The sequence below is a fragment of the Cervus canadensis genome, chromosome 5, assembly GCF_019320065.1.
Source record: "Cervus canadensis isolate Bull #8, Minnesota chromosome 5, ASM1932006v1, whole genome shotgun sequence".
In the NCBI taxonomy this organism is placed as follows: Eukaryota; Metazoa; Chordata; class Mammalia; order Artiodactyla; family Cervidae; genus Cervus; species Cervus canadensis.
The window spans coordinates 100,991,348-101,001,943 of NC_057390.1; the positions used below are offsets into that span (position 1 = coordinate 100,991,348).

Sequence of the window (10,596 nt, forward strand, 5' to 3'; positions counted from 1 at the left end):
AGGATCAGAAAGACATGGGGACCACGCCTTAGTCCCACGTCCAGAGCTGGCACTGACTCCAGCTTCTCCATGCCTTTCTCCAGTGCCTAGTGAGGGGCCATCGGAACACCCATGGACCAGGAGCCGGCAGGGCTCACCTTTTCCACGGCTCTAGAAGCCCTACGGGGCTTTTGCTTCCTTGGCACAGCGGGCTCAGGCTCACAAGGGCCGTGGCCTAGCCTGGGTCCCGCTGGGCATGCCGTCTGAGAGAGAGCAGCATTGCCCGCTGCCAGCCGCCAACCTCCACACCCACGCTAACCCCACAGAGCTGTCCCCAGGCCGCCCCCTCCCACAGACCTCACCCTGGTTCAGCGTCCCACCCAAAGATGCTCTTTCCGCTGCGACCTCCAGGGAGGTTTCCACTGAGCACCACTGTGGACCAAGAAGCACAGGGCTCAGCCTTCTGAGCAGGAGGGCGTTCCTGGCAGGAGACCCCCCAGTGCAGAGACTCAGAGCTGGAGGAACGCCAGGACCCTGAGCACAGGGGGCTGGGGTGGGGTGGGGGGTGGTTGCTGGAAGCAGAGAAGGGGAGACGAACGGGGGGACAAAAGACCTGAATGCCTCTGGGGACTTTGGCTGGTCCTGCCACTAAAGGGGAAGGCAGGGACAGACCAGTCTCCATGGGGTGACTCTAGGGTCACAGCTTTCTAGGTACCCCCCAAATTCCTCACCATAAGAGTCCTCACTCTGAGGGGTAACCCCAGGGGAGAAGTGGACCCAGGACACTCCCTGGCCAGGGCAGCTGCCCTTACAACAGCTTGAGACTCAGACCAGTGCCTGGGGCCCAAGGACAGAGGCACAGGTAGGCAGGCCAGCCACGGGGTGGAGCCCATTCCCGCACCAGGAGCCTGTCTGGAGGAGGTGGCCGTCAACTCTTTGTTCTTTTACCCGTCAAGGTAAACAGTCTTCTTCTAAAGCGGCAGGTAACTCATGTGCTCTGTTCAGTGGCAAAGTGGGGTATCAGTTACATGGAGAAGACCATCAGTGGAGGAAAGGGAGCGGGGCAGGGCCTCAGGGCAGGCTAAGGGGAGGGCAGGGTCCCAAGCGGGCAGCATCTTGGGTCCTTCCCTGATTTGGGGAAGGTCCCATCAGTGGGCCCTGAGATGAGCCCCTCCCAGAGTGACCAGGGAATGAAGCAGGGGCAGTGGGCCGGGTGCGAGGGGGGTGCACAGGCCTGCCTAGCTGGCTTCAGGGGGCCGTGAATGCCCTGGTTGCAGCCGGAGGAGGTGTCCAGCCAGAGGATGGGGCCACAGCAGAGGACCTTGTGAGCACACGGCAATCTGGGGACACAGGAGAAGTGTCTTTGTCCTGCGGCCGGCAGGAAAGGCCAGGCTGTCCCAAGGGGCCCGGCGGAGGAGCGAGCAGTGGCGGGAACAGAGAGGCTTCTGTGAGCGGCAGCGCCCAGCTGGCTGGAGCCCACAATCCCCTCGGGGCCCGCCTGGCGCAAGAGAAAGGAGCCCCAGGGCTGCGCCGAGGCAGCTGCGAAGAGCGCGCGGGGCAGCTCGAGGCGGAAGGGGGGTCCCTGGAGGGCTGCTCTCCCGCTTACCCCGGGAGGCCACCTGGGGACAGGTTACCGCCGGCCCCGGGCCCCGCCCTCCGGAAGGTGGGCTGGGCGGCCAAAGCCAGCGAGGTCGGGACCGCGGAGGGAGCGGCCGGCGCGGTGGGGTGGGGACAGGGGAGTCTACGGGGGTGCTCGGGGGTCCCGCCCCCACCCGCAAGCTCGGGAGGGAGGCGGACTTGGGGGACCCCGCCCCCTGCCGCCGGGCGCCTCTGCGCGCCCCCGGCCCCTGTGGGCACGGCGGGAGCGCGCGAGCCACCGGCCCCTCCACCCGAAAATCAAACTGGGGCTGCCGGCCCTTCAGCCAATCAGAGAGGAGAAGAGCTAGCCTCGGCCAATGGCCGCAGAGAATGCTAATGAGGGCTGACGCCACGGGGAGGCCCATTCAAAAAGTCGCCGCTATTGTCGCGGCGGGTCGCGCGCCGCCGGGCCCGCCGTCGGGCCGCTCGGAGGCCGAGCCGGGGCGGCCCGAGGCCCGAACGCTGCGGGCGGGCGCCCATGGCCGGAGCCGCCATGGCCGAGCCGGGCGGCGGGCCGCCTCCGGCGCCCGGCACGGAGGGGCTGCCGCGCGCCTTCCTGCAGAGCCTGCGCACGCTCTTCGACATCCTGGACGACCGGCGGCGCGGCCTCGTGCACCTGCGGGAGATCGAGTCCCGCTGGCGGGGCGCCGACGCGCGCGAGCTGCCCCGCGGCGTGCTCGAGGGCCTGCGCCAGGTGGCCCCAGCCAGCGGCTACTTAACCTTCGAGCGCTTCGTGGCCGGCCTGCGCACCGCGCTGCCCAGCGCCGACGGCGGCACGCGGGCCCCTGCACGCGCCCCGGCCCGGGGAGGCTGCTCGGTGACACCCGGGGGCCAACCGCCGCCCCAGCGCCTGGTGTTCGCGCCGGCCGACGAGCCGCGGACGGTCCTGGAGAGGAAGCCCCTGCTCCTGGGCGCGCGCCTCCCGCCGGCTGGCCCAGGCGTCGCGAGTCGGAACCTGGAGAAGCCGTGCGGCCCGGCGGAGGCGGCGCCCGGTCCGGCGGAACCCGAGCGGCCCCAGGGCGCGGCGCTGGAACGGAGCCCGAGCAAGGACTCTGGTGAGTGCGGGGCGGCCCCTGGGCCCGCCCCGTAGCTCCCCGCGGGCTTGTGAACCTGGGTCACCCCGGCTTCCTGGAGGGAAAGAAGTTCCTCCGCACCTCGGGTGCTCGGGGACACGGCCAAGGAGCTGGTGGGAGCCCCCACAGACCCCACCAGGAGCCCACTTCGAGCTAAACCCGAGCGGGGAGCCGTTTCGGTCTGAGGGCTCTCCACCTCAGTACTTGCTCACACCCGGGCCCTTGGGCTCATCTGGTGAGTCAGGCATAGGCAGTTCTCACTGGTGTCGAGGGAGGGCCCTCTGGCACCTGGGAGGGATCAACCACAGCCCCTGGGGTTGGCCCAGCTTCCGGTCCAGTTGGCAGGGACAGGGCATGACTGAATGGTCCCCTGTTTATCCCCCAGAGAGCCTGCCCTAGGAACAAGACTGGCATTATGGGGGAGGGGGGGGTGGGGCTCCTCCGCCCATTCAGCCTGGGCAGGTGCAGGGCTTCTGCTGGGCAGCTGCGGCCATTTCCATACTGCCCACCGCTCTGACAGCCTTGCTGGAACCCCTGCCCAGGCTCAGACATACTCCCCAACCCCATGACTGCCAGCTGGAGCTGCGGTGGCCCCTGCCTCCCTGTCGAGCCCCTCAGATCCTCGGCTGGGGGCTCCCGAATCCAGGCTCCTCGCTGCCCAGCCTCCGCATCCCCCCGGGTGTGAAGGGGAAGCGGGCTTCGGGGCGTGCGGCCCTGAGTGCAGCCCATGCTGTCCGCGTGGTTGCATGCGGTTGGGAATCCGTCATGGGACTGGGGTTTGCAGCCTCAGGCCTGTCGTCACACCAGGTCCATCACTGCAGTCCTCTAAGGTCCAGCTCCGGCGTCCACTGTCACCTTTAACTGGCCGAGGCCCAGATGGGGCTCATGACATGCTGTTTGGGTTCAAAACCTGGAGGTCCAAGAACCCTTAGCACCGCAGGAAGAGAAAGCTGCCCCACGTTCACAGCCCCCCAAGCCCTCCCCGCCGTCCAGGCCCTCCTTTCTGTTCCCTGTTGGGGTTCAGTATGCACCCCAGGCTGGCCTTGAGCCCCATAGGTACAGGCTGCTAGATCCCGCTCATCCAGGGTCGGGTGGGGTGGGGTGGGGCGGGGTCAGGGATGCCTCTGCCTGCTGGGCCCCCAGCGTGCTGTAATCTGGGGGCCCTGGGCTGCAGACCTGATGGTGCAGACCAGCCCAGGTGTTCCGGGGTGCCCCCAGCACCCCTCTGCTGTGCCTTCTCTGCCTGTAGCACAGCTCGGCAGGTTGGAGCGTGAACTCAGCCTGCCTGGAGCTGGGCTGCCAGGGCTGGCTGGTTGGAGCCGGTCAGCCAGGGCTGGCTGGTGGCCCACGTGACCAGCTGGTGCCAGCCCTCCCGATGTGTCCCTGTCAGACATACCTGTGCCTGCTTCTTGCGTCACCTGCCCACCGCCGTGCCAGGCAGGGTATAGGGCTCGGGAGCCCAGGGAGGGCGCCCTCTTCACCTGCACCCCACTCCCCCCTCACGGGCAGCCCTGCTCGCCCACCCTGTCCTCCAGGGAAGCTGGTGGCCCTCCAGGAGGTCTGCCCAGGGAAGCCTCTGGCCTTCTGGCTGCATGCCAACTCTGCGGGTGGCCACGTGTGCGTAGGAGTTACTGCTGGGGCTCCGCTGGTGCAGGTATGCAGAGACCATGCTGTAGTCTCCTTCCTGGGAGAACGCTGGGCTCTGCTACCTATATGTCCTACATTCCTCCTGCTTGAACTCCGTGTGTGCTAAGTCGCTTCAGGCATGTTTGACTCTTTGCAACCCCATGAACTTCTGTCCCTGAATTTCTCCAGGCAAGAATACTGGAGTGGGTTGCCATCCCCTCCTCCAGGGGATCTTCCCGACCCAGGGATTGAACCGAGTCTTTTTGTGTCTCCTGCATTGGCTGGGGGGTTCTTTACCACCAGCACCACCTGGGAAGCCCCAGTCACCCTTAAAGGGCCCGGGCGGACAAGGAGAGAGGAGTGGAGGCCAGAGGTCACCTCTCTGGCTCCGAGTCCAGCAGCCTTTGAGCCCTTGAGTTATGGGCCCTGGGTGTGCAGAGACGAATGAGATGGAGCCCCTGCCCCCCGGGAGCTCGCACAGATGGTGCAAGTGCAGACCTGCACCTCAGTGGCCGCACGGCTGTCTGCGAGGCAGGTGTGAGGGCTGAGGGAGGGCCAGACTCCGCCAGGCCCCGGCAGGGTGTGGCCGCGGCAGAGGCTCTGGATCGCTGAGGATCCCAGAGGCACGCAGGCCTGGGCACCTGGCTTTGTGCAGCCAGGGTTGGTTGGGGCGTGGCTCCTGGATGGATCTTTGGGAGCTTGGGGGAGGCAAGCTTGCCTCACAGGCCTGGAAGTGAGCCAGGCTGTCACTTCTCTGCTGCAGGAGCAGTGACCTGCAGGGCCCGGGAACTTGGCATGGGGGATGCCCCCTGGGGGCCCCGAGCCCGAGGGGAACGGCGGAGACACACCATCACCAACGGTGTGGACTGCGACCTGGTGAGTAGGGCCCGGAGGGTTCTACCATCTTTCCTGGGTTTGGACTCGGTCCCCACACTCGTGGTTTCCCAGACCATTCCTCTGCCTGGGAGGGGACAGCTGGGCTTGGGTTCCAGGGGACCCTGTGGCAAGAATGTCGGCGGTTCTAAACCTCAGTTCCTGTCCTGGGTTTGAACCCACCTGGGAGCTGGCCCACGGTCAGGTCAAGAAGTCCTTTGGTCAGCCCCTCCCCGGCACTGCACTGGCCCCTACCTGCTTCCCTGGCACGTCAGGCCAGCCCACTCGCTGAGAGTGACCACGTGCCATAAAGAGGGGGGAAGGTTCCCTTGGGGACGCTGTGTGGAGGGGCTGAGGAAGGCCAAGACTGCCCCCAGCCCCCGGAGGAGGAGCAGAGCTGTGTTCCCAGTGCAGAGGCTCACAAGGACTCCTGTTGGTACCGGGGTGTGTGAGTGCAGGCGTGCAAGGAGGCGTGTGTGAGCGGGGGTGCGCGCGCGGGCCGGTAGTGAGTTCCAGGCACGGGCCGGTGCAGGCCATCCTGTCCTGCTGCGTGCCGCGTGGTGCCCGTGGGTGACATGGTGCGTGCCTGTGTGTGCCCGTGGGTGACGTGTGTGCCCGTGGGTGACGTGTGTGCCCGTGGGTGACATCGTGCATGCCTGTGTGGTGCCCGTGGGTGACGTGTGTGCCCGTGGTGACGTGTGTGCCCGTGGGTGACATGGTGCGTGCCTGTGTGGTGCCCGTGGGTGACGTGTGTGCCCGTGGGTGACGTGGCACGTGCCTGTGTGTGCCCGTGGGTGACGTGTGTGCCCGTGGTGACCTGGCACGTGCCCGTGTGCGGCAGCTGAAGCAGATGAGGGAGCTGCAGCAGGAGCAGGAAGTGCTGCTGCAGGGCCTGGAGATGATGGCGCGGGGCCGGGAATGGTACCAGCAGCAGCTGCAGCGCCTGCAGGAGCGCCAGCGCGGCCTGGGCCGGAGCAGGGCCGCCTCGGTGAGTGACGCTGCTCCCGGCCCATCGCCACCCCCACCCCCAGGCGCAGCCACCCTCCCCTCGCAGAGCCCCTGCCCAGGTGGCGCAGCGATGGGCAGGGGACAGTGGGTGTCTCTCTACCCAGCATGCTGGGCCACCCCCCCGCTGCGATACTCCCCACCTGTGACACCCCTGGGCTCCCTGCCCCTGGGGCCCCCCTGCTCCCTGACCGCCCCTCCGCGCTCTCCTCCAGGACCTCGGGGCTGAGGGCAGCCCCCGCCTGTTGGGGCAGCTGCTGCCCAAGGTGCAGGAGGTGGCCCGGTGCCTGGGGGAGCTGCTGGCTGCAGCCTGTGCTGCCAGGGTGAGTGTCTCCCAGACCAGCTCGTGCCACCCTCGCCCTTGTCCTAGAGGCTGTGCCAGGCCCGCCTGACCGTGCCCTCCTGCAGGCTCTGCCCTCGTCCCCCTCGGGGCCCCAGGGCCCTGAGTCGCCCTCGGCCCCCGACTGGCAGCAGCAGACCATCCTCATGCTGAAAGAGCAGAACCGGCTTCTGACCCAGGTGAGCGCGGGCGGGGCGAGGGGTGCCGGCTGGGCGAGGGGTGCCGGCGGGGGCTGGGGGCGTGGCGGGGACTGGGGGCGGGGCTGGAGCTGGGGCGGGGCGCGGGCGGGCGCTGGAGGCCGGGTGCAGGCGTCGGCCCTGACCGCCCTCCCACCTGCCCAGGAGGTGACCGATAAGAGCGAGCGGATCACACAGCTGGAGCAGGAGAAGTCCGCCCTCATCAAGCAGCTGTTTGAGGCCCGTGCCCTCAGCCAGCAGGATGCCGGGCCCCTAGACTCCACCTTCATGTAGCCGGCCCCGGGCACGGACATGGGACTTTGCCGCCTGGCCGGTCTCTCAGCTCCGGGCAGGGGGGCATTTCCTTGGCCCCCGCTCTGAGGCAGAGGTGCCTGGATGTCGCCTCCCTCCTCCCTTCCCATCTGGGCTTCGGGGCTGGCCGGGGGGAGACTCCGTCTTGCTGGCACACAGCTTGGAGCTGCCGCCGGTGTCAGTGGGGAGTGGGGACCCCGGCCTCAGCAGCTCTGGGCAGGCCTGCTCCCGTGTTCTGCTGGCCTGTGTCCCCTCCACCTGGGGTCTCCAGTCCATGGCCCTGCTCACTGCGCTGCTAACTGGCCTTGGAGCCTGCATTTGGGTGTCTCGGATGGGGCCTGGAGTAGGCGACCCTGGGGTGGGACGCCTCAGACCCAGTGGTGATTGGCCCCGCGGGTCCACCGGCATATTTCCTCCCTCGGGATGAGGGGTCCCGCCTCAGCCAGGAGTCCAGGGGCTTCTACTGGTGTCCAGCTTTGGGTTCACTGCATTCCTGCCTGAGCCAGAGCTGGCCTGCTTTCCCTTCCTCGCGGACCTTAGACACTAGACGAATGGGCTGGCAGTCATCCCTGCTGGCCCAGACTCCACTGAGCAAACAGTGACCCGGGCCCAGAGCCTTCCTTGGGCTTGCCAGGGCCGTGGTCACCAGGGAGGCTTAGGGTGCCCTCCGTGGGGAGGGCCCTGTCCTCAGGGCGGGTGGTAGCCCTCTGGCATGCCCCAGGAAGTCCCATAGACCCAGCAGCCTTAGCAGCACCCCCACCAGATGCCCGCTTCCCAGGGAATGAAGACCAGCTGCCCCACTCCAAGCCCCAGCTTGGGCCTGGGTCTGGGTCCGAGGAAGGGGGACCTGAAGGACGCTGGAAGAGCCAGGCAGCGGGGCCCCGCCGGGGGTCGTTTGTTGCTTGTTCCCCCACGCCTGGCCTGCTCTCAGGGAGACCACCTGCTCAGCTGGCCTGTCGCCACCCCGGGAGGGGCTCCGAGCGCTCCCAGGGCCCTCCCCTGGAGCTGAGGGTGCCCAGGCTTTGCAGGCAGGCCATGTGGTCAGGGGCCTGGACACGCGTGGGTGCTTACAGAACTGGGATCTGAGGGCTGACTGCACAACCTCATGTGCCTGGGAGTGGCAGCCTGCCCAGAGAGGAGGGGCCCAGGGTGCTGCCCCATGGGGCCCAGCTCTGCCTGTGCCAGCTGGAGCCCTCCCCACCACCGGCAGCCAGTGGAGGAAGGTGGTTGTCTCAGGTCCACACGCAGGCTGCTTGACCTTGACCTGGGCAGGTTCCCAGGGATGTGAGGCAGAAGGGGAGCTGGACCCAAAGGGCGGCACTGGGTCTCCAGCATCCAGGCCAACTTGCCACGCGGTGACTGGGCCAGGCCCCACCAGGACCGCCCGGAGGCTGCCCCTTTCCTGGTTCCCCTGGTCGTCCCCCTCTGCCAGCCCTTGACCAGCCCCCCCCACACCAGCTCAGGCCCTGAGCCCTTCACTAGGAGTCCACTTAATTCCAGAACTGAAAACAGCCCTCCCCAGCTCCGAATCCTTCTCCACCCACGAATGACTCAGGCCAGGCCAGGCCCCAGGCCGCGGGCCATCCTGGCTCTGGGCTCTGCAAGTGCTGCTCTGGCCCCGGGAGCTCCCTCCCCCGCTTCACCTGACCAGCTCCTGCCCAGCCCTGCCAGAGCCTGCGGGGGCCGGAACAGCAGAGGTGGCAGCCTTTGCCCTGAGGGGCTCTGCATCCCTGCTGAGAGCTTGGTGTTCACCCCAGGGGTACCACCCACTTCAGGCGGTCCCTTCAGTTGCAGGGTGAGGGGGAGAAACCCGTGACTCGCAGAGTGGCCTTTAGTGATGATGCTGGCCTTCCATGCAGGACGGAAGATGCACCCTCCTTATTTGCAGCCTCCAGTGAGGCTGCCTATGCCGCCCTGGAGACCCCAAGGGAAGAACTGTGAGCGCCTGCAGGCTGGTGAGCCCAGGTGGCTGGCAGAAGCAAAACAGCCTTTCCAGAGCAGCGAGTGTTAGCCACACAGGCAGCGTCTGGGGCCGGGGAGTCTTGGGGGCTGCCCGTGCCCTGAAGAATGTTGAGCAGCATCTGTCCGCTAGATGCCAGCAACACTCAGTGTGATGCCAGCGCGGGGGTGGGGGGCGGGGGCGAAGTTGCCCTTAGCTGAGCATCCCTGCCAGGGCAGCTACATTAGGCCTCGGGGATTCCCTGTGGACTGAGGCCCAAGGAAAAGGAGCATCTCCAGATTAAACCTCACAAGGGAAGGGGCCACCGTGAGAGCCAGGAGAAAACAGGCTGTGACCATTTCAGATACTGGGATGATCAGAGAAGACACCGATGTTCCGTATAGCTGGAGAAATAAAAGAGATGCTTGAAAACACGAACACGGAATAGCCTGTAGTTTCTTACTCCAGTGAAAGTGTCAACCTTGACTCTATAAAGGTGGCCAATAAAATGAAAAGAATCTAATAGAACTAGAAATTTGAAAGTAAAATTTAAAACTTGACTGGGCTTGACATGGAAAATTTCAGCACAGCTGAAAGGAGACAATGAAACAGCTTAGGGAATGATTTGAGGACCATTCAGTTAGAGAGTCAGGAACTATGAATGACAGGAGGGTCTTGAGAAGGGGAGGGCTGTTTGATTAAATTTCCTGAAAGAGGATGGGGAGGAGAAACAATATATGAAGTTAAAATGGCTTAAATTTTTCCAGAATCATCTTAAAAAACCCATTCCAGAAATCCCAGTGGGTCCCAGGCAAAGATGAATTTAAAAAAGGACATTTTCTCTTATGAGATCATTAAAGAATCCAGAGACAAAGCCAGTTACCTTCAGAGGAGGTGCCACAGTGACATCAAAGTCCAGAGACTGGAAAGCCATCAGAGGCTGATGTTACTAATCCAGAAGCTTACACTGCCTTTCAAGAGTGAGGGGCAGGGTGGTCCAGTGGCTAAGGCTCCACGCTCCCAGCGCAGGGGGCCGGGGCCGATCCCTGGTTGGGGAACTAGATCTCGTAGCCACAGCTGAAAGATCCCATGTGCAGCAAAGTCGCTATTTTTTAAAACACAAAACAGTGGCTTATGTACGCACACTGGTGTCCGACTCTTTGCGACCCCATGGACTGTATGTAATAGCCTGCTAGGCTCCTCTGTCCATGGGATTCTCCAGGCAAGAGTACTGGAGTGGGTTGTCATTTCCCCCTCCAAGGGAACTTCCCAACCCAGGGATTGAACCCATGGCTCCTGCATTAGCAGGTGGGTTCTTTACCACAGAGCAAGCAACACATTTTCTTGCCATTTCTGTGGGTTAGGAACTGCTGGCGCTGGCCTGGGATTGCGTGAGGCTGTGGCAGAGGCAGCCCTCGGGACTGCAGCCTTCCCGGATGCTGAGTGACCAGGGAGGACTCACTCCCGAGACGGCGCATCCACACGCATCGGGGGCCTCCTCCCTTTCTCGTCTGCTGTGACAGTCATTCTAATGAGGACGAAGGTGCTGACCTCAGGGAGTCGAGTAGAACCCAAATGTGGGGGGAGCCGAGGCATTCTCAAGTATAATTGTTTACAAGGCAGGAAAAGACACCA

At 64.9% G+C, this 10,596-nt stretch overlaps 1 protein-coding gene across 2 annotated transcripts; it reads left to right on the forward strand.

Annotated features, from left to right (window-relative positions):
- The first annotated feature begins 1,975 nt into the window (after positions 1–1,975).
- On the forward strand, positions 1,976–9,399 carry SAPCD2 (suppressor APC domain containing 2). 2 transcript variants are annotated; one of them, XM_043470197.1, is made up of 6 exons: positions 1,984–2,672; positions 5,080–5,192; positions 6,031–6,177; positions 6,410–6,517; positions 6,603–6,713; positions 6,876–9,399. In XM_043470197.1, the coding sequence occupies exons 1-6, from the start codon at positions 2,096–2,098 to the stop codon at positions 7,002–7,004; spliced, it is 1,185 nt and encodes a 394-aa protein (XP_043326132.1). In that variant the 5' UTR covers positions 1,984–2,095; the 3' UTR covers positions 7,005–9,399. The 2 variants fall into 2 exon arrangements, with proteins under 2 accessions (XP_043326133.1, XP_043326132.1); XM_043470198.1 differs by lacking the exon at positions 6,410–6,517 and having other exon boundaries at positions 1,976–2,672; positions 6,565–6,713; positions 6,876–7,010.
- Positions 9,400–10,596: the final 1,197 nt, after the last annotated feature.

Excerpts from the sequence above, each read along its gene's own strand:
- SAPCD2 (XM_043470197.1), top strand. The coding sequence starts at position 2,096 with ATGGCCGGAGCCGCCATGGCCGAGCCGGGCGGCGGGCCGCCTCCGGCG. Across the intron at positions 2,673-5,079 it reads GAGCCCGAGCAAGGACTCTG|GAGCAGTGACCTGCAGGGCC; the intron begins GTGAGTGCGGGG and ends TCTCTGCTGCAG. Across the intron at positions 6,518-6,602 it reads CTGCAGCCTGTGCTGCCAGG|GCTCTGCCCTCGTCCCCCTC; the intron begins GTGAGTGTCTCC and ends GCCCTCCTGCAG.